At 36.7% G+C, this 23,261-nt stretch overlaps 2 protein-coding genes across 2 annotated transcripts in view; both read left to right on the forward strand.

Annotated features, from left to right (window-relative positions):
* Positions 1 to 23,261, forward strand: part of rpl31 (ribosomal protein L31) — an 810,223-nt gene that overhangs the window by 233,713 nt on the left and 553,249 nt on the right. The gene's annotated exons all lie outside the window — the stretch shown is intronic.
* The window catches only part of cnot11 (CCR4-NOT transcription complex, subunit 11), a 63,741-nt gene that overhangs the window by 18,531 nt on the left and 21,949 nt on the right, over positions 1 to 23,261 (forward strand). Inside the window, exons 4-5 of the mRNA XM_028800583.2 lie at positions 4,056 to 4,208; positions 22,205 to 22,407. Coding sequence (XP_028656416.1) covers positions 4,056 to 4,208; positions 22,205 to 22,407 — 356 coding nt within the window. The remainder of the gene's footprint in view (positions 1 to 4,055; positions 4,209 to 22,204; positions 22,408 to 23,261) is intronic.

Consider the following 23,261-nt stretch of genomic DNA (forward strand, 5'->3'; position numbering starts at 1 on the left):
GAGCCGGTTATACTTCCTTAGAAGGCTGGCGTCCTTCAACATCTGCAATAAGATGCTGCAGATGTTCTATCAGATGGTTGTGGCGAGCGCACTCTTCTGCGCGGTGGTGTGCTGGGGAGGCAGCATTAAGAAGAAGGACGCCTCACTCCTGGACAAACTGGTGAGGAAGGCAGGCTCTATTGTTGGCATGGAGCTGGACAGTTTGACATCCGTGGCGGAGCGACAGGTGCTGAGCAGGCTCCTATCAATTATGGAGAATCCACTGCATCCACTAAACAGTATCCTCTCCAGACAGAGGAGCAGCTTCAGCGATAGACTGATGTCACTGTCCTGCTCCACTGACAGACTGAGAAGATCGTTCCTCCCCCAAACTATGTGACTCTTCAATTCCACCCTTGTGGTAAACATTAACATTATTCAAAGCTATTGTCTTTTTTTTTTTTTTTACCTTCTTTTTTATTACTCTTTAATTTAATATTGTTTTTTGTATCAATATGCTGCTATTGGAGTATGTGAATTTCCCCTTGGGATTAATAAAGTACCTATCTAGATAGATAGATAGATAGATAGATAGATACTTTATTAATCCCAATGGGAAATTCACATCTATTCTATCTATTTGGAGCTTCAAAGCTTCAGAATGCTGGGTTTAGATCCTGGCCTGAGCACCACCTGCATTGAAATTTGCAGATTCTCCCCTTGAATGCATGAGGTTTTCTCCAGACACTCCAGTTTTCCTTTCACGTCTGAAAGAAGATTATGGTATGATAAATGTGAACTCTAAATGGGCCCTATTGTGAAAGACTAAAGTGTGTGTGAGAGTGAGAGAGAGAATACACCTACCTAGTGGTGAGCTGGTGCCCACATCCAGGGTTTATCCTTTAATAGCGCATAATACTGCTAGGATAGTCTTGGCTCTCTGAATTACATAAACAAGTTCAGTGGTGTATAGTTTGAATAAGTACTTAATGTTTTAGAGAAGAAAGAAATCTGTTTATATATTAAAAAAAAAAAAAGTATCTTCTTTGGCACAAATAACATCACAGAACCTATATCTGTAATGTTTAATATGGTTATAGAAACACTGGTAGAATTTGTGACAATTTCTTTATCTGTGCATACAGTTTAGAGATTCTCTGTGCTTTTAGGTATGTGCTCATGGGTGTTCCAGCAATTAGTTTTCCTCCAGTTTTAACACTAGAATTACCAGAGTCTACGAAAAACTCTTAGATCCGGTCCACCTTAAAACCATTTGCACCTCTCCGCCAGCGTCCTTTGTCCTCTAAAGTTGCAGATAAAAACAAGCTACAAGCAGCCGGATATTCCATCCCCCCACTGACTTAGAATGTGCACGAGCATCTCCCAGCTCATGCCTTGATTGATTATCTGGGAGTGAAGTGGAGTTTTAGCGTGGAAATAATAGATCATTATTTGGAACACACGCATTTCATGTGTGTTCTGTTTAAACAGTAATCTGTGTAAACACATTGTTAAAACAAACTTTTTCATATTTTAGTAATAAATGTTACAAAATGTAGGCATAAACTATAGAATGTGTAAAGCATGAAGTCCAAACATCAAATAAACACTTTCACAAAAGGTTCAAGCACAATACAACCGCTTCCGTGGCGTAGCGGTAAGATTTGCTGTCTCAGAGCACAGCAGGCTTACTGTCTCTCAGAGACCTCAGTTCGATTCCCCGTTGAGGAGAAGTGTTCTTTTCTTTTTAACCTCAAACGGACATTAAATTTATACATTTGTATGCACTGTCAGTTAATGAGATCGTTATATTTTCATGTAGGATGCTCCTTTTAAAATATTTTTTAACAATTGAGACTGCACTTAACATGAACAAGTGTCCTTATAACTGTGACAAACAGGCAGAAAAGTCACTAGATATATAAACAAACAGGAAAGGCACATGTACTGAAAGAAAAAAAAAATCAACATGTGCGTTGATCCTGCTGCACTGAATAAGCTCACGTGCTCTAACATTCCCCTCCCCTCCCCAATCTGACTGTAAGTAACAGCGCAAGTACAGACGCAAACCAAGTATACGTGTGTACTGTATAATATTAACAAAGAGCAGCTTACTACTGAAAACGGCAAATATAGGAGTGAGTGGGGATCGAACCAGGGATTCTTGATTACAAGTCCGCAAATCTTACTGCCACTGAAGCTGTTGTCTCTTCCTTGAACCTTTTGTGAAAGTGTTTACTTGATCTTTGGACTTTAGGCTTCATACATTATATAGTTTATGCCCACATTTTCTCATTTACTACTAAAATATGAAAAACGTTTCTGTTTTAAAAATGTGTTTACACAGATTACTGTAGAAACGGAACACACATGAAATGCATATGTTCCAAATGGCGATCTATTATTTCCACTCTAAAACTCCAGCAGTTCAGTCACTCCCAGATAATCAAACAAGGCATGAGCTGGGAAAACTTAGTGAACGTTCTGCGACGGTGTGGGATGGTGTTTCCTGAACAGAGGTATTAGCTCTCTGGAAATGTGTTCTTTTTCAATTGCGACATTTTAATAACCTGAATTTAAATAAATGATATTATCCCTCCCACCCCATGCAGTATGACGGTTTATAAAATTACATGAAAGCGAGGATGAAATTAGCTTCTTTAATATCGGCTTACGCTGCATAATTAACGGGGGAAACACACCGCAGTACTAGGGTGGGGGCCTTGCGTATGGAGTTTGCAGTCATCGTCACAGCGCAGGAAGGATTTCTCGGACCAATTCGACGTAGTCTCCTGTAGTCCGGGCGTCGGGTCTCCCAATAGCTGGCAATCCTCCAAGATGCTTTATAGTGTGTTCTCCACATTAATTATGCAGCGTAAGCCGATGTTAAAGAAGCTAATTTCATCCTCGCTTTCATGTAATTTTATAAACCGTCATATTGCATGGGGTGGGAGGGATAATATCATTTATTTAAATTCAGGTTATTAAAACGCTGCAATTGAAAAAGAACACATTTCCAGACAGCTAATGCCTCTCTTCAGGAAACAGATGGAATAGCCGGCTGCTTGCTGCTCGTCTTAATCAGCACATTTAGAAGACAAAAGATGCTGGCAGAGAGGTGAGAACGGTTTTAAGGTGGGCCGGATCTACGCATTTTTTCGTAGACTCTGGTAATTCTAGTGTTAAGTAAAGAAGATAAAATGTCCAGTTGAATAGCCCACTGTGCTTCAGTCATCAGTGGAAATAAAACTAATATAGATGAGTATGACAGTATGTGTAGTTCTTAACATAAGAGAGCCAAATAATTCCTAGATTAATTTCAGCTTTGTTTAAATAATCAGACGAGAAAACAATGCTAGAAAAAAAATAACCTGATTATTTCTTTTCTGATTTATTTTCAGAAGGTTTGAAACTTTCGAACAGGCAAGGCCTTTGTTGATGTATTACTTTAGAAAAGGAACAATCAGACATCGGAAAGGAAGAAAACTGCAAACCTGTTAGTTGTATTTTAATTGATATTGACTTGAATCATTTCATTTTATTCACCTAGTATAGAAATTAACCAATTTTTAGGCAGTCAAAAAGCAGAAGTGAAATGCAAAAAAGATAACATCTGCAAGCTAAGAGCTTATTAATTGTCTGCTGTCACAATCTACAAGGACCCACCTGCTAATTTCAGTTGTAGAGGAAATGCTGATTTTTGAGATTACATTTGTTAATTTATCAGATGCGTTTATATTCAGTACAAAACCTAAGGGTAATGGCTGAGTTGGTATGGTCTCAACCAGCATTCTTAGGGTTTACTATGTTTTGATTTTTGCCTGCAAACTAACACTAGTATACACTGAAAAGGCGTAGTGCTGCTAAAAAGCAAGTGGAATTATTTTATATTAAAATCTGCATTTAAAAGTGTCTTTTATACTGTCTTTTTTTCTTGAGATGAAATTAGCTTAAAAAGCTTTTCTTAATTATCATCTTTAAGTGGAAATATTTCCATTTGCAATTATATTTTTGTAAAGTACTACTATGCTAAGTTAATTACTACTGTCTATTTTTTTTTTTTTTTTTTTTTTTAGAACGACAGTCGGAACTGCCAACACAGAGTAAAGCCAGCTTTCCCAGCATCCTTAATGATCCAGATCCAGATTCATCTAACTCGGGATTTGACAGCTCTGTGGCCAATCAGATTACAGAAGCCTTAGTCAGTGGGCCGCGACCCCCAATTGAAAGTAAGTATTCCTCGGATAACCTTGTAGAATGTGTGATTTTCTTCGTAAAATTTTAGCTCCACAGAGTAGAGTTTTCTTCTATGGCTTTCTCTCGTGTCATTAAATAGATTATTGACCTAATAATACCTAATTTTTCCAAAGCTTCTTGGCAAAAATGTAGTTCCAGTGTCAACTTGAGAATATTTTCTGTGCAAAGTCCTTCATGTGGTTTTGTACTTTAACGCATGCTTTGTTATTAAAAAAAAAAAAATCTTGTATGTGTTTTTATTGTTATTATAACTTTAAAGCATTTTGGTGTGCAGTTTTATAGTTCAACTACTCTCTGCTGCATGTTCTCCCTAAGTTTCAATTTAGAGTACAGGCCATGCTTCTTAGCGTATCTGTGAGTACTATTACACTGTAATTGTGTGTGACGTAGCAGGTCTGCAGCTCTTAAAGAATGGCGCAGGGGTGGAATCACCCGTGTCTGTAATTGATGCTGGGAGCTGCCAATTGCCGCACCTGTGCCATGTCCCCAATTTAAATAGTAAAAGCACGAGTGCGTAGGGGGAGATCGAAGAAAAGAGCAGGGGCCTCATGTATAACGCCGTGCGTAGAACTCACACTATAACATGGCATAAGCACAAAAGCGGGATTGTGCGTACGCACAGAAAAATCCAGATGCAGGAATCTGTGCGCACGCATACTTTCACGTTCTTCCACTACATAAATCCCGATTTGCGTGAAAAGTAACGCACGTGCACGCGCCTTCTGTCCCGCCCCAACTCCTCCCAGAATTACGCCTCTTTGAATATGCAAATCAATATAAATAGCCTTCTGTGAAAAGACAATGGGAAAAGCACAGGGGAAAATATAAGAATTTCAGCGAATACCAAGTGGAGGCAAAGGAAAAACATGCTATTTGTTGGTTTAAACAGTGGTATAATCAACAAAAGAAAGTTGATCGAGTGACAGAGTGTCGGAAAAACTCGAAAGATCAAATTCACAAAGTCGCACAGTGCCCGAAATAAAAAAGAAATCACATATCAAAGTCGCTGTGAAAAGGCGAGTTGTAGCCCACCGTCTGAGTGTCATATGAAAGCATATTAGGGTACAAACAAAAAACATAGGCACACAGTGGGAAAAAAGCACGAAATGTCAACTTTAATCTCGAAATTTCTTAAAATCGTTTATTTTACTAGTTTCTCAAGTAGCATGTTAAATGCTTTTTTCTGTGTTTGATCTTCTATGTGCTCTATGTGTGTGAATCACTACGTGCTTCCGTTCTTTCTCTTTCTCCGACAGGACACAGAATGCATTACATTCGAGATATTACAGCTCTCTGAATAATTAAAATACTGAGATGTATACGTGATATCATTTTCATGACGATAGGAATGAAAGCATGTTATTAAACATGGGAACACGGTGGCGCAGTGATTGTTCATATCTCACGCAAGAGGCTTGCTGCACCATGTGTGACCTTCGATGAAATAATTTATTACAGAAGTACTGTCTCTTTCAAACGTACTAACCTCCAATTCCTGTCCATACTTTTCTTTCTCTAATCGCCACACAATCAGCTCTGTAATAGACGTGAAGCCATTTGTAAGCTTAGAACGCCGATTCTTCAAAACTTTTAAGGAACATTGAAATATCTTCGTAGTACATGTTTAATTATTCTATCATTCTATCCTTCCAGTGTCGCGTCAGCACCAGCAAGAATACAGCGCAAGGCAGGAGCTATCCGTGAACTAGTTAGCGCTGCGGCACCGTGTCCTCACATGTTTAATTATTAACAATACAGATTATTTAAATGAAGTTAAAGTTTTATCTGTATACTATAAGCAACATATTTTGCTGCATTTCATCTTAAAAATGATATTGTCATCATACGCGCTTTATAAAGTAGCGCAGGTTGTGCAATATTATAACTGTAGTGCAAGTTTACAGTGAGGTGATTGAGTGCGTTTATAGTTCTTGGGATGAAACTGTTTCTGAAACGCGAGGTCCGTACAGGAAAGGGTTTGACGCTTTTTGCCGTTGTTGAGGTAGTGTGTACTTGAAACTATATACCGATAATTCTCTTTCCGATCATCTGCTGCTGTGATTCACACTCAGATACAGTGATATAAATACTCCGAGTGGTGCAGTGAGAGTAATATGGAAAAAAATGATCCGCAGTGGCAACCCTTAACGGGAACAGCAAAAAGAAGAACAAGATGCAGTGAGCGTAACAACGCTAAAGCAGTTCTGGTATTTGGAATACTATGGCTATTCCCTGGCCCATTATATTGCAGCAGGTTAATTACAATCAGATGTATTACACTAATAAACAATATGCAGTTAATTTCAGTATATTTATAAAGCCGCGTCAGGAATGTGGAGCTAAGAAAGAAAGGATGAGCACACAGGAACAGTAGTTTGACCATTCTGTGGACCATTATATTGTTACAGGTTAATTACAATCAGATGCATTAAATTTATGAACGATATGCGGTTAATTTCAGTGTATTTGATAAAGCCACCGCCGTGGATGTGGATCTAAGAAAGGGTAACCACACAGGAACAGTAGCACTGCTTTGACGCTGGGTGCCGCCAGTCTGCAAAACCGGGCGGATAAATTGCGTACGCCAAGGAATGAGTTACCGTGGAAATGTGCGTGGCTTTACGCCAAGTTTAGGTTTTATACATCGCGATTTGAGCGTGGAAAGGTTCGTACGCAACATTTCTGTGCGTACGCACCGTTTATACATGAGGCCCCAGATGTTAGAAGAGTGAGAGAAGAAGGCAGTAGTCGCAGGAGCAGGCGAGCGCAGGCACACTCACTATAGTAATGGCAGGCAGCTGGGAAGTGAGCCCTAGTGAGGTGTTTGGCCGGCACCCGGGAGCAGATGGATTGGATCACTCCTGCAGAGTTTTTCAGTGGAGCAGGAGTGACCAGGATCAAGGACAGCTTGCCGTGAAAGGCAACAGGAATCGTGGAGTGTACAGGTTGTTGCAATTGAAGCTCTGTGGGTCACTAGTGTGCATACTTGAACTGCTAGTACAATCAGATTAGAAACTGTCTTCAGGAGGCAAATAAGTGTACAGTATTTCAGACTACTATCCACAGAATACATCATGAACAGAAATGCTGAGGCCACACTGCAAGATACAGTTCCACAAAAATTGGATGGCCAGATTATACTTTGCGAAAGAGTACGTAAGAGAGCCTACTGAATTCTGGAAAAAAGGTCTTTTGGACAGACGAGACAAAGATGAGCCTGTATTAGAGTGGTGGCAAGAGCAAAGTGTGGAGACAAAAGCCCAAGATTCAAAGCATACCACCTCATCTGTTAAAAATGGTTGGGGTGTTATGGTTTGGGCATATTATGGCTGCCACAGATACTGGCACACTTATCTTCATTGGTGGTGGAAATGCTGACAGCAGTTGCACAATAAATTCTGAGGTGTATACAGTTGAAGTTTACATTCACGGTGAATTCTTTAAAACTCACTTCATAACCCCTCCACAAATTTTATACCAGCAAACTATAAATTTGGTTATTGTTTAAGACTGCTACTTTTGTGCTGGGCAAATGTAATTTTTCCAACATTGTTCACAGACAGATTAATTCACTTTTTATTGACTAATCACAATTCCAGTGGGTCACCTACTATTACTGAAATTGGGGGAGACCACATAAAAAAAGGGTTATCATTTCTACAAGGTGTGACTGAAATTTATGCAAATACCCTTAAATTAAAGTCTGCAATGTGCACTTTAATCATGTCTGAATTGTTTGATATGTAATTTTAAAACTATGGAGCAGAAGGGTAAATTGAGAAAAAATGTGTTTTTGTCCCAAACATTATGGAGGATACTGTGTATTTGTTACATCAGCAGCAATAGTTTGATTTCAGACTTGTCCATTTCGTTTGACTTTCACTGTGTTTAAGAGCATCATTATTTCGATCACTGCTCATCAACAAGTTTGTCTGCCCTTACTTATAATACATGATGCAGTTCTGTACATAGTGTGCCCAAGTGTTCAATATACCAACAGTGCTGTCCGTGTGCAACGTGGACAGCCTGCATCAGTTTTGCCTGAGGAAAGGAAGACATTTAAGATCTTACATTATGGACAGAGCATGATCTGTTTGTGAATGCAGCTTACTTGCAATGTTTTCACCCATCCAACAAGAATAAATTGTTTTTTTGCATGTGTACGCATCTGCCATCAAACACGTGTGTGATTCAATTTTGTGAATGTGTGTATGTAATTCAAAACATGCTCTAGAGTTGCAATTTGGCTGTACTCATATCATTCTTAAAGGCACCTCATTTATGGTCAAGTAACATGTAGCATCGGTTTTTCCATTTTCACAAAGAAAGACAGCCATTTATTCTTGCATTTGAATTCATTATCGGTCTACAATGTCTGAAAACTTTGTGAGTGAGCTGACGTCCACTGTGGCTTGATTGCTTCATCCTCAATGTCTCACTTCGCATGTTCTCCCTTCTCCACATAATATATATGCTGGCTGTGTACTTTGTTTTCAGTATTACATAAAAAAAAAAGTTGAAATCAAATTTCATGTGAGTTTATAGGTTTTTTTTTTTTTACCTAATTGAAATAACTAGAGTGTGAACAGTTTTCAGGGTTGATTTTTTTTTTTTTCTTTTCATATTGCATAGTAAAACAATGTGAGTGATTATAAATGTGAATTTTTCACATTGATTATTTTATAGTTAATTCCTGTAGACAGACTGCAGTTCATATCTGGGAATCAACATTCAGTAATGTGAGTAACAGCTGCAGAAGGGGCTTGTCTAGATAAAAAAGTATATGCATATATGATCAAGTGTGAGCTGGAGGAGAAAGACGGTGATTTATACCTGGGTACCAACATTCAATAGTGCTGCTTGTGGCAGTAATAGGGGGTCTTTGTGATTGATGATTCCCCCCGGATACGTTTTCTGAATGGATTTTTGGAGTTGTTGCAGCAGCACAGGCATTTGAAGTGAAGCAAATTGGGAAAAGTCAAGGAATAACAGGAGCATGATGTGCATGCCGATTAAATAATTCATTTGAAATTTAAAAACTCAGCTCAAATGGTGTGGGCCAGGTGCTTCTAGTGATAACTGGTACATCTTTACTCTTAGTTGTGGAACTCTGTAGCTCTTTGAAAGTGATGCCTCTTCCCGGCTTTCCTTTCAAGCCGCCTCCTTGATTGCACATGGTTTTAAGGCATTTTCATTTTTTTTTTTCTGGCAACATTTGGTTGGTTTACTACATCTTTCACTTCCTGATAACTGAGTTAACAGTGCCCTCTGGGACTTCTATATACCAGATATTATTTTGTACCCTTTTTTGGTTTATCCACTTGAATTATTTTATTTCTAATTTGTATGCAGTGCTCTTAGTATTAATTTTCACAGCTGTCCTTAAGGTTCAAAACTTTAATAATGATCATTTAACAGGGGGATTTTATCCATAAAATGTGTCAGTTACTTTATTGATTCACTGGTGAATGCCAATTGTAAGGCAGTTACACCTTTACTGGGCAATTGTTTTTCAATTGTTTAAACTTGAAACTTCAACACAAGGATTAAATACTTTAGGCAAACAGCATATTTCCTCCTTTCATTAAGTTTTTTTTTTTTTTGTTTGCTTCCATAAAATCTTAAAATTAAAAAAATCACAGAGAAACTTTACTCTGAAATTTTTTGTTCATTAAAATTAGAGAATTGGTCAAGGATCTGAATTTAAGACACAGTATGTGAGACATTTTGGAACACCTGGTCCGGTTTGTTTCAAACACTGAGGGTCATTGCCTCCTTAGAGCAGTGCTTAGATAAATGTACACATGTACTACACAACAAGACATCATTCAGTACAGTGCATTTCTAAGTAGGGTAAGCACGTTTTTAAAGATGGATAAATGTGTGTCTCTGGGTGCAGTTTTTATTCATTTAATCTTTTTCAAATGAGTAGAGTATGTTAAGAAAGCATTCCTCACCAGGTGTGCTAAAATTCATTTTGTAGTGAAATGCTTTCAGTTAAGCTATTGACGAATGCTCAGTGGGACTAAACACAGTTACATATTTGGATGTATTATCAGCATACACAAACTGTACATATTTTGACAACCAGTATTCATAATACTGCTTGTCTTCAGGTACGTGTAGCACTGTTACTTCAAACTAGTAACTTCTGTAAGACATCCTGTTGTGAAGATATTTCACATGCATTTTTTAGGCCCATTCCATACAGTGACATTTAGAAAAAATAAAAGGCTCTGAAATGAGTCTTTACTCCTCTTAGTTGAATCTTTGGGGCTCTTTATTACTTAGGAATTTTGTATTTGAATTGTGAGGTGTGTGTAACATGCATGTTCTTTCTGTTTTACTGTGGGTTGTCTGTCCTCACCATAAAGCTCTTTGATTCTAAACTAGATGTGGTAATGTTAAGTTTAGGCAGTTCATCACCAGTACATCTTTTTGGGCAGCAGGTGCCTATGCAAGGGTCTCCGTTTATGTAACATTTAAATAAGTAGTGCTGTATTTTGTGAGATGTTGATGCTAGAGATCACCAAAATAATATGAAGCCAATTGAGATTGACCAGGTACCAAAATGTGTTGATGTAAGAATAGTATGTAAAGTAAGGTAGTAGGTAGTACTTGCACGTACATGCACACACTTTTCTTCTCAAATCAAAGTTCTTCTGGATATACTGGAAATCGTCCATGCTTGCGCAAAACACATTATACAGACAATTATCCTGAATAACACAATTACAAATAATGAATTTACCTTCCACAAAATCACAGTGGCGTTGCTATACAACTTTCCATGGTCAAAATGCAGAAGCAACCAGTTGTTCTTGCAGTAACTGGCAAATGAACAAGCAAAGTGGTTCTCGTGTTTATTTTTCTTAACTGATCAGCAACATCTGCCTTCAGAAACACTGAATCCTGTACTGTTAACCCACATTTCCACGGTAGTGGTATAGGTATAATTTACTACTCTTGTAGTATCTCATTGTTGCTGTGCCCACACCAAGTTAATAAAACAACATATCCCTTATAAGTTACATGTGACCATTTTCTTTAGCAATCCACTTAGTTTGTCAGTAGGCATGGATTTAGGACCCAATACCTCATCTTAAAAAGTATAATTGTGCTTCCATATGGGCTGCATTTTTACTATTGAATTTTTGGCGGTTTTTGCGCATTATCATGGAGGGTACATTGGGTAGCCAGACAAATTATTAATTATCACCTCTCTGCTGTTATTTGCTTTTATATCCTGTTACCATTGTAGAATATCAGTAAAAAGTATGTTATGTTTCTGCACCAGGGTTAAATCAAAATTTTTGGACGCAGTTAAGTCCATAGTATTCGTCAATGCAAACCATTCTACTTTTGCTGCCTCAAATAATAACTTGGAAGGTCGGGCGCTATTAGAAGAGGAACCTTAAGCAAAGATGTCCACAGATTCAGCGCAGTCAACAGACAGGAAAAACTAGGGTGTGTATTGTGAATTAGGAAAAGTTGAACATCCCTGAGTAAGCCCAAAAGTGATTTAGAGAATAAAATTAAAACCGTTAAATGCCATGTAGCATAAGAGGTTTATGTCCATATCATTAATGAGCAGATGTACCGTGGTAGTAACCTTTTAGTTTATAAATTTCAGTAGTAATATGGTATCTGAAAAGTTAGTGTCAATACACAATTGCAAATCTACCAAAGTTGAATTTGTAGTGATTCATGATTTGTGCACTAGGTGTCAGTATTTATGCAGCCGTGGATGAAGATTACAAGCTCTTCTAGTGTTATATGAGTCACATGACCCAAATCAATATGTTTATTCATTGGTATTAACTTAATGATGCATGCACTGCAACAAACCTTTCAAGCTATATAATATACCATTTCTTAATATTTTTTCTTTGTATTTATTTATTAGTCACATTTAACAAGTTTTGTATAGTGTAACACATTTTCAGTACAAAGCAGATTCTTTTACTGTCAATCAATCCTCCCATATCTTCAGTCTTCTTCCCCAGATTATTTTTTATAGTACAATACAAAAGTAATTTAATATACAAAATTCCCAGACTCGGCAAGAATTTGCCCTTTGTTTACTTTTGTTCTGAGCTTGAATGCTCATTCTGTTTGCTAAAACCTTTCATTTCAAATGGCACAATTACAACTATATACAGTATATTACATGTAGCAGTATATAATATACAAATTAATTATAATGCCCCACTTTAGGTTTCACCTACATAATATCTACTGGTTTTAAGACATGCATTCAAAATAGCCAGACTTTGTCAGGAGAGTAGTGACTTTTTGGTTTTTTAAAGAAAACTGAGTAAGGTAATATTTCTGGGCACCTGCTGGAGTAAAACTCTCTCATTCCTAATTTCAAATGAAAACATTCTCCTGTTAACTTCTTTATCAGATGTTGAGTATTGCATGTAATGTTCTTTTTAACTTTGTTTTTGAATATGAAATTAACCTTCTTCAACATCCCTGATGGAATTAAGATCAAGACCAAAAATGGCCTCATTATGATTCTTACCTTACTCCAAAATGTTATAAAATTAGAAGTGATCTGACAAAAGTAGTAGTATCTGCTTTGCATTATTTGACAATTTCACATGGTATCAATAATATATAGAACAGTCATTGGCATAATGCTACTATTCTGATCAGATATAAACACAAATATAACAATACATTCTCCACTTCAGGATGATTCAGTACTAAATGGGTGTCAAAATAATAGAGAAAGTACGAGGATCGATTTGTGTTTTGGGCAGAGTAATTCTACAATACAATGGAGCTAAATAGTTTATCAGACATTTAACTCTGATGGGTATATATATATATATATATATATATATATATATATATATATATACACATCAATAACTTATGTATGTTGTCATTGTTCCTTTTGCCCTTTTTGCTCATTTTCCTCGGCAGATTTTTTATTTATTTATTTTTTTTAAAATATCAAGTTCAGGTTTAGTATTCATAATTTGAAATTCCAAAATCGGAAAATCTTTGTACGCCAACATGATACCACCTATGTTTCCACTATTTATTTATTTATTTAATTTTTGAGTGGATGTGAATAACATTTGCACATTCCAAATGGATTTATTCATTCAGAGTAGTTGGTGGGTCTGTTTAGCACAATGAAGCTAGGAGAGACAATTGATGGGGGGTTATGGTCCCCTGTGTAAAAGCAAGCGCCATGACCCACCATTACTTTTTTTTTTTTAAGCATTACGCAACTTTTTCCAGTTTTTTGTTGCTCCTGTCTCAACTTTTTTGAAACATGTTGCTGGCATCAAAATACTATTTTCAGTTAAGTATGGGTTTAAGTGATTTGTAAATCATCACATTCTGTTTTTATGTACATTTTACACAGCATTCATACTCTTTTGTAAATGGGATTGTACTTCAGGTCCCAGGCATTAAGGTCACTCAACCCGTATAACAAAGTCTAGTTTACTCTTTGCCTTCTTATTGAACTGTAGAAGTAGTCTGAACTGTAGAGGTAGTCTGTAGAAGCATAGACTTTGAAAGTTTTGATTGTTTTTTTTTCCCTGTTTGTTTTGTTAAAACATTACTGAAGAGAAGATACTTAGAGCAGCCTTTACTAAATCAAAACCTTTTGAGTTTTTACAGCCTTCAAATATATTAATTGGCATACACAAGCAAGTCCAGTTTCTCTGAGTTGTACTTTTTCCAGTTTTTCCAAATTGGCAGGCATGGAAAGTTATTGAAATCAAATGTTTGTTTTGTTTTTAGGGGTTAATGTGTGCCTGCATGCTGAACGTTTTTGTTTGTTGTGGGGAATTAATATTTCAAACAGCCTATAATTGTTTTCTTTGCATTGGGATTGAAAGTTTTTCAGATAAATTGGGTTGTATAGACTATTCTTCCATCTTATACATTGCACATGATAGAAAGTTGGTTGTGTGATTAAACAATAGGTGCTTTTCTTCAGATTTTTGGGAGAAATGTTTTATTTTATGTAGTCCTAGAATGATACCCAAATAACTAGTAAACAAGATATTCATGTTGAGCTGTTAAAGTAATATTTTTTTAAAGTAGAATGTTTCTTCTTATTATTTTAATAAGACTTTGTAATACTGAGACAATAATTTGTATTTAGTCATTGTAGTTAGTTTGAATTGGAAAATAGAAGTAGGATTTAAAAGTCAATTTAGTTTACTGTGGGAAATTTAAGTAACCTGCTATGAGGAAATTGGCAATCTGTTGTAATAAATACAGAATAGTTTATAATAATGCAATATTCCTTTATAAAATGTTTTATTGATGTCACAGAAGGAGTGACATCTTAAAACATTGCACACACAAGAATGGCACTGTTATTTTGCTTTATAATATTTTATCTACTTTGTTGTACTCCCAAATCCCCCACCCCCCATGCCCATCCGTCATGGTTTTTGTCAGAAAACTGTAATGATAATCATTGTAAACAAATCATGGAAAAATCAAAATTTCTTCAGCCATACAGTATTTTTTTAAGAATTTTGCATGGCACAAAATTGAAGTATGCTTGCCAGTGTTGTTGGACCCACACATAAACCCCTCAGTTTTGTCAGTTCAATGGTAAGGCAGAGTATAAAAGAAAAACTTGCCAAGAATTTTAATTCAATAACTGATGACCGCAATTCTGGTGATTATCCACTTTTCCTGCAAGAAGAAAAAGATGACTATAAATGCAATTTCGTCTCATTTTGGTAAATAGTATGGTGCATAAGGGTCCACAGCTCAGAATCATTTGAAGTTTTTCACAATGGAACTCTGCATTCTGATAGATGAGCTACACAATGTACTGTAGTTCCCAAAACAATGTAGATTGGCACACCATGATCTATGTGCAATGTAAACTTAATGCTCTCTTTAATAGATGTTTTCTTCTGTTGGCATAGCTAACAACAGATTGAGAAGCAGTTTCCACATGTTGGTTGACAGGGTAATTTTCGTAGCTAAAAGTATTTGATCTAATGTTACCAGTTTACTAGTGTCTGTGTGTGTTTGAGTGAGAATTATACGTTGACTTTTACAATGTTCTATCTATGTTGACATTCAATAAATTTTAATAGGTATACAGTATATTTGATATTATAATGCATTTCTTCATAATACATATTCTAATTGCAGTGGAAAAGAAGTTTCCTTAGTTTGATCATCAAAACTCAGCTTTCTGTGTCCTTAATCAAAATTTAAAAATATTGAAGCCTTTATTGGGCATTTCAGACACCAGATTTCTTTTGATGACTTTTGTGCAGCATAGTCCAGCAATATATTGAATCAGGTTTCATGTCCCTAAATCCTGGTGAAGGTTATTCAAGGGATGGCAGGATCATTCTGAACCACGGAAATCAATTGCCAAGAGGCAATAAAAAAGAATGCTGTTGTATCCTAGCAGTACCCTATTTACTCTTAACTAAAAAATAAAAATCTAGTTGGTAACCTACAGTAAATGATCTGTCTAGCTGTACTATATACTGGATGTACTTGCATCATCTAAGTGGCCCATAGTTAGCTCAAATTAAGTACATGACTAAGTTACCAAGTTACTTACTAGCAAAAGAAAATGGTGCCACCATAAACAGAAGATAATAAAAAGATAAACACTAATAAGGCCCAGGCCATAGCCACAATGACGCACAAAACCACAACTGCAGAAGTCTCGACATCTTGTCTTGTGACAAGGTCATGCCAAACATGTCTTCCTGCCTCTGCTGGAGAACATCCACTCAGTGCTGAGGAGATGTCAGTTTAGAAAGGGAGCATTGAGGCAAGATTTGGCTTTTAATGAACTGATCCTTGTTTTAACCTTGTTTCTATGGTTTATTGATCATTTATTATGACTTTTTAACCTCCATGTATCACCTGTTTTTATTGGGATTATTTATTGACTTATTTATTTATGGAAGAACACTGCAATATTTTTGCACTTTGACTCTTTTGACTTTTGTAAATAAAAGCAATAGCACTTTTGCACCATACTCTTGCTCTAATTGTTTGTGCCTTTATGTGCCTGGCTCATGTTATTGACAGTTATAGGCTTAAGAACTGCCAAGGATCTTGGAGCCAACCCAGAGTCTCGCATAGTGTTACAGTGGGCAGCTAAGGTCCTTGTGAAATTTTAATATCTTTCCCATATGGGTAAAGGAATTAATTGATTGGTGTTAATTCATTTATTATCAGCTTTGCTTTTGGTGACATCAACTATCTTCGGTAAGGCTCTCAATTTTTCTGTTGCCATTTGTAGGTGGGGGGAATGCAAAAGATTAGACTTGTGTCAAGGTCACTCACCTATACTTATTTTAAGAATAGAAAAGATCAAATATACATTTATTTAAAATGTATATATTTTATATACTGTGTATTCAAAATAGAGGGAGCGAGAGACAAACATTTAACCCAGAATAGACTGCTCTTAGTTCATTAAAAGGTTTTCTAGATGCTCTAAATATTATGAGTGCTTTTATTTAGGATTTCCCATTTGGAGTTTCAGTGTGATATTACAGTAAGCTCTGCCTTTCCTTGGTCAAATGCAGGACTCCGTGTGTGAGAGGTTAGGGATAGCCATTAAAGCTTGTAAAAACTAAAAGTTTACTTGACACATCCTAAGCTCACAAGCTTATTACTCGAGCAATCATAAGCTTGTTACTCTACTGTAATCATAAAAAAGCAGGTGTACTAGGTACTTGGTGTTGAAATTTATCTTTGAACAGATAAAGGTGCTTTATAGTTCCATGAGGTTTATTAGATGCCTGAAGCTGTGAAGACTTGCAGAATTAAGACATCATGGCTAAATGAGAGTGATGGAGGTGGATATCATTGACAATACTTTCTTCAGTGAAGAACAGATGAGAAGAAAAGGAGGTTTGACACTATTTGAAAAATAATAAGGCTTAAAATGTCAACACGAAAGAAGGGAACATATCAGAACAACCTGGGTTAAGATAGTAAGCAAGAGGTTCAGATATTTTAGTAGCTGGAGTTTACTATAAGCCACCAAATATTGGTATTTTGAACAAGTGCAGGTTTAATCGAATATGTCATATATGAAATAAAGAAGATGTAGTGATAATTGAAGATTTTTCGAAACATACTCTACATTGGGAAGCACCTCTTGGAAATACAGAAGAAGAAACTGAAATGGTGGCTGTGGCAAATTACTTTTTTCTCACTAGTTTGTTTCAAGCGTAACTCAGGTTAGTGGATGTCAAGATCTTGTATTTTTCACATAGTAAAGATAAAATCATAATGTGGGCTATTGATACTTTTTAGCAACAGTGATTAAAACATAGTAAAAAATAATTTTTTTTTCCCTGAGTAAAATTTGTGGACAGTTGACATTTTGGAAATGTGGAAACATCTAGAAAACATGAGAAAATGAAACATCTGTAACTGTAAATAACAGATGGTGTGACTTCAGAAGGTTCTTTTCTAGGCCCCAAATATATTCCAAAAACCAATTAACACTAGAATTACCAGAGCCTACGAAAAAACTCGTAGATCCGTCCCACCTTAAATCGCGTCTTAAATCCGTTTGCACCTCTCTGCCAGTCTTTTGTCATCTAAATGTGCTGCTAAACACAAGCTACTAGCAGCCAGCTATTCCATCCCCCCACCGACTTAGAATGAACTTCTCCTAGCTCATGCCTTGCCTTGATTTGATTATCTGGGATTGAAGTGGAGTTTTAGAGTGGAAATAATATATATAATTTGGAATACACGCATTTCATGTGTGTTCTGTTTCTATAGTAGTCTGTGCAAACACATTTTTAAAACAGAAACGTTTTTCATATTCTAATAGTAAATGATAAAATGTAGGCATAAACTATATAACGTATGACGTATTAATTTCGTCCAATTAATTATTCAGCAGAAGTGTGTCGAAACGCTACAGGGGCTACTTTATATACTGTATAGCAGGAATAAATCTGCATAATGCTTCACTGTGACTGCCAAGTTAATTTTTGTTTCTTTTTAATTTTTATTTTTCATTTGCATTCATTCTGATATATATAAATAATATATATACATACATACATACAAAGATGAGAGAGGCCTGTAATTTTCATCATAGGTATACCTCAACTATGAGAGACAAAATGAGAAAAAAAAAATCCAGAAAATCACATTGTCTGATTTTTGAAGAATTTATTTGCAAATTATGGTGGGGAAAAAAAGTATTTGGTCAATAACAAAAGTTCATCTCAATACTTTGTTATATACCCTTTGTTGGCAATGACAGAGGTCAAACGTTTTCTGTAAGTCTTCACAAGGTTTTCACACACTGTTGCTGGTATTTTGGCCCATTCCTCCATGCAGATCTCCTCTAGAGCAGTGATGTTTTGGGGCTGTCGCTGGGCAACACGGACTTTCAACTCCCTCCAAAGATTTTCTATGGGGTTGAGATCTGGAGACTGGCTAGGCCACTCCAGGACCTTGAAATGCTTCTTACGAAGCCACTCCTTCGTTACCCGGGCGGTGTGTTTGGGATCATTATAACTGACAACTAATGAAAGTCCCAAATTCAGTATCTCAGAAAATTAGAATATTGTGAAAAGGTTCAATATTGAAGACACCTGGTTCCACAGTCTAATCAGCTAATTAACTCAAAACACCTGCAAAAGCCTTTAAATGGTCTCTCAGTCTAGTTCTGTAGGCTACACAATCATGGGGAAAATCATCAACATTAAAAGAAATAAACATTTGAAATACATCAGTCTGTGTGTAATGAATGAATCTAATATACAAGTTTCACTTTTTGAATGGAAGTACTGAAATAAATCAACTTTGTCATGATATTCTAATTTTATGACCAGCACCTGTATATGTATATGTGTATGTATATGTATGTATATATATGTATGTATATATGTGTATGTATGTATATATGTACTGTATATGTATGTATGTGTGTGTGTGTATATATATGTATCTCTATTATATGAAATAAAAATCCTGGGATGAGACTTTCTCAGAGGGATAATTTCAAGTCCCACGAGACAAGACTTTGTGCCAAGAGATGTAACCATGCCCACAGTCCACTCACACAGTTCCTGTGCTCTCGGGTCTTATACATTGTTGTTTTCCTTATTTTAATACAAGACATACAATCTATTTGTTTCCTTTGATGTAGTCCTTTTCTAGACAATAATTTTATACATTCTAGATGAAATGTCAACGAATAAGAAAGGGTAGCGCATTGAAAAGAGGCCCAAAAGCATTGGAGAGAAAAGAATTCAAAAAAGAACAATAATAATCTAAGTACAAATTTGGAAAGTAAGGAAATTTTTATAAAATATATTTTGTAATGTACGCCCACACCATATGAAAACTGAATGTAGTGCCTCGCTGATCAGTTAATGGCTTCCAGCACAGCAGACATGATGGAGTGAAGCCTGGCCAAGATACTGTTGACTAGTTCCCTGAGATGTGACAAAAGGTAGCCAATATAAACTGTCCTTATTAAAAGGGAACTAAAATAGTCAGTGCATCATATTCATCATTTTTAAGGTCTAATGTTTTTGTCACATATTATAACAGCTTGTTGATTTGAATTATTATGCATTCAAGTCATCGTTTAGCTTTTTTGGCTGCATTTCCCTGCTTAATCAAGGGTGTGGTCATTTCCCAGTTACTTCCGAATGTTGCATGTGCAGGGATCAGAGTTGCTGTACATATATTCATGTCGTTTTCTTTTATAAATCACAGTTTTTGTGTGGGAAGTTGCATACGCACATTTCACACTTCTTTTTATGTGTACACAAGCTTTATAAATGAAGCCCCTGGACACCAACAAAAAAGAAATAGCAGCACTAAAGGCTGGAGGAAAAGAGCAACCAAATGCATCCCAAGACTAAAGTACATATCCAGCTCTGCCAACTTGGATCATTTTAAACTGTAAGTCATACGCAGAGAAAACTGCATTAGGACCTAATCCTAGTCTTCAAAAACTTTCACAGGCATTGATAAGTTCACTATCAAAATTACTTTGATTAAGCAGAAAATCTCGTATTATACTTGACAGTGATGGAAGTTTATTTAAGACTGAAGCAAGGTCACACACAAAGTTTTCAATGGTTTCTAATACTGACAGCCAAACAAGTATACAAGTTCAAGTTTAGCTTCAGTTAAATAAAAAGGTAATACAGTAATCCCTCCTCCATCGCGGGGGTTGCGTTCCAGAGCCACCCGCGAAATAAGAAAATCCGCGAAGTAGAAACCATATGTTTATATGGTTATTTTTATATTGTCATGCTTGGGTCACAGATTTGCGCAGAAACACAGGAGGTTGTAGAGAGACAGGAACGTTATTCAAACACTGCAAACAAACATTTGTCTCTTTTTCAAAAGTTTAAACTGTGCTCCATGACAAGACAGAGATCACAGTTTCGTCTCACAATTAAAAGAATGCAAACATCTTCCTCTTCAAAGGAGTGCGCGTCAGGAGCACAGGCTGTCAGAAACAGAGAGGAAAGCAAACAAATCAATAGGGCTGTTTGGCTTTTAAGTATGCGAAGCACCGCCGGTACAAAGCTGTTGAAGGCGGCAGCTCACACCCCCTCCGTCAGGAGGAGAGCGAGGGAGAGAGAGAGAGAGAAACACAGTGAAAGATCAATAGGTGCCCTTTCAGCTTTTAAGTATGTGAAGCACCGTGCAGCATGTTGCTTCACGAAGCAGCTGCACACAGAAGGTAGCAACGTCAAGATAATCTTTCAGCATTTTTAGACGAGCGTCCGTATCGTCTAGGTGTGCGAACAGCCCCCCTGCTCACACCCCCTACGTCAGGATCAGAGAAAGTCAGCGCAAGAGAGACAGAGAAAAGTAAGTTGGGTAGCTTCTCAGCCATCTGCCAATAGCGTCCCTTGTATGAAATCAACTAGGCAAACCAACTGAGGAAGCATGTACCAGAAATTAAAAGACCCATTGTCCTAGAAATCCGCGAACCAGCAAAAAATCTGCGATATATATTTAAATATGCTTACATATAAAATCCGCGATAGAGTGAAGCCGCGAAAGGCGAAGCGCGATATAGCGAGGGATCACTGTAATACAATGTGACATAATGGAATCACAGTATATTTTTAAACATCTAAATAAATCACAATATTAGCAAATTATTACCTAATTATCAAGATATTGTATCATGGAGTTACTAGAAATTCCCTCCCTTATTGGGTTTAATGTGTACACAACTACAGATATACACAACAGACTAAAACTCATATTGTGTCTGTAAATCTAATAAAACACTCAGTTTTGTGTGTCCACTCCCTCAGAACATTCTGATTGGTCAGTTTGGCTTTGGTGATGTGACAAAAGAGGAATTGTGAGTGTGAGATGAACGAAAAGGAGTAAAGGTATAGAATGCATGTTGAGAGTTGCCTTTAAAGACTGGAATTCTAAAAAAAAAGAAAAAAGCAGGAGGTAAGAAAGGCACCTCAAAAATAACAAAGGACTTAGAAGCAGGCTTTATGGGATTCCACTCGCGAGGGGGAGTATCGGTGAAGAGACATTCAGACACATACAAACACAGAGGAAAGGTGCTGAAAGTACACACAGGGCAAAAGATAGCAAATATTTTTTAATTATTCTATTACTGCCTTCAAAAGGTACTGTGGCTAGTATCTTATAAATACCATAAATATTGTATTTCTGCAATTTTTATGGATCATTGTTTTGCTGACTTGGGGGGGTGGGGGGTAAACGGAAGTAAAACAATTTAGATACACCAGTCTTTTTTTGGTAGATCACTGAATTTTTTTTTTAATGCTTGATGGTTAATTTTATAATAGACTCTTGAGCCTAACTTTATAGGGGGCTGTTAGGTTTTCCTCAAATGTTTTACTCAAGGTTTTTCTCTGGTGTATTCTTTCTAGTTATTTAATTTGTGTTATTACTTCTTGTTATTCTTCACTCTTGTTCTTATTCTCCTATTTTGTCTGGGCAGGTCATTTTCGGCCAGAATTCATTCGTCCACCTCCACCTCTCCATGTGTGTGATGATGAACTGGTATGGCTTAACCCTTCTGAGCCTGACCATGCCATACAATGGGACCGTTCTATGTGTGTGAAAAACAGTACAGGTGTGGAGATTAAGAGGATTATGTCCAAGGCTTTTAAAAGTCCTCTTTCTGCACAACAGCAGACTCAGGTATTGTTTGGTTTTATTTAGGTAACCATTTTTTTAACATTGAAGAGCATATTTTGCCATTTAAACATAGCAGTTTTAGTTGATGAAACCTAGTATAGCCCAAGGATGTTAGAATGCAAGTGAACCAGCAAATACCGTACATATCTGGAGCTAGTTGGACCACCTCCTTGCTAATAGAAAGCAACACATAGTCCCCATGTAAGACTAACATAAGGACAGCTAAAAACCTCTAGCCCATTAGTCAGTACTGCTCACAGTGTGGGACTGGCAGGAGTGAGATTGTTTTGACTTGTTAAGGTAGGCAATCCACCTGATAACATGCTATTAAAGGTTCAGTCATTTAGAAATGCTATTAAACACTAAAGGGGGTCCCAACCTGTAGTCCACCTCACAAATACAGAGGAGGAGTTCACGTGAAAGTGTTTCTAGGGCTTAGCTTGAAGTGAACCTGAAATGTGGTTTAAAGCTGCTTCGTTGCAGTGCATAAACTGAATGGCTGCTGGTGGGAGTATGAGGCCAGAGGTAGTATTTTTGAAGTGGACAAGCCATTCTATTACGTACTTTCAAAAACAGCATTTATGCAAAGTGGCTTCAGCATTTTATTTGATTTTGTGACCTTTCATTTTTCTGTATCCACTTTCTGTAAACCCATTTATTGCTGCATGGGATAAGATTAGTCTCCCACTGTCACTTTGAATTTGCAGAATAATACACTTCCCTCTGGAACTTTGTCCATCAGAATTGAAACCTCCTTTTTTTTTTTTTTTTCTGTAGCCGTGCTGAAAGTTTAACCTGATAAGATGTCTGGAATGTCTTTTTCTAAACAATAGAACAGTTAATCATATGGTAAAAGA

The sequence above is a fragment of the Erpetoichthys calabaricus genome, chromosome 4, assembly GCF_900747795.2.
Source record: "Erpetoichthys calabaricus chromosome 4, fErpCal1.3, whole genome shotgun sequence".
NCBI classification, from domain to species: domain Eukaryota; kingdom Metazoa; phylum Chordata; class Cladistia; order Polypteriformes; family Polypteridae; genus Erpetoichthys; species Erpetoichthys calabaricus.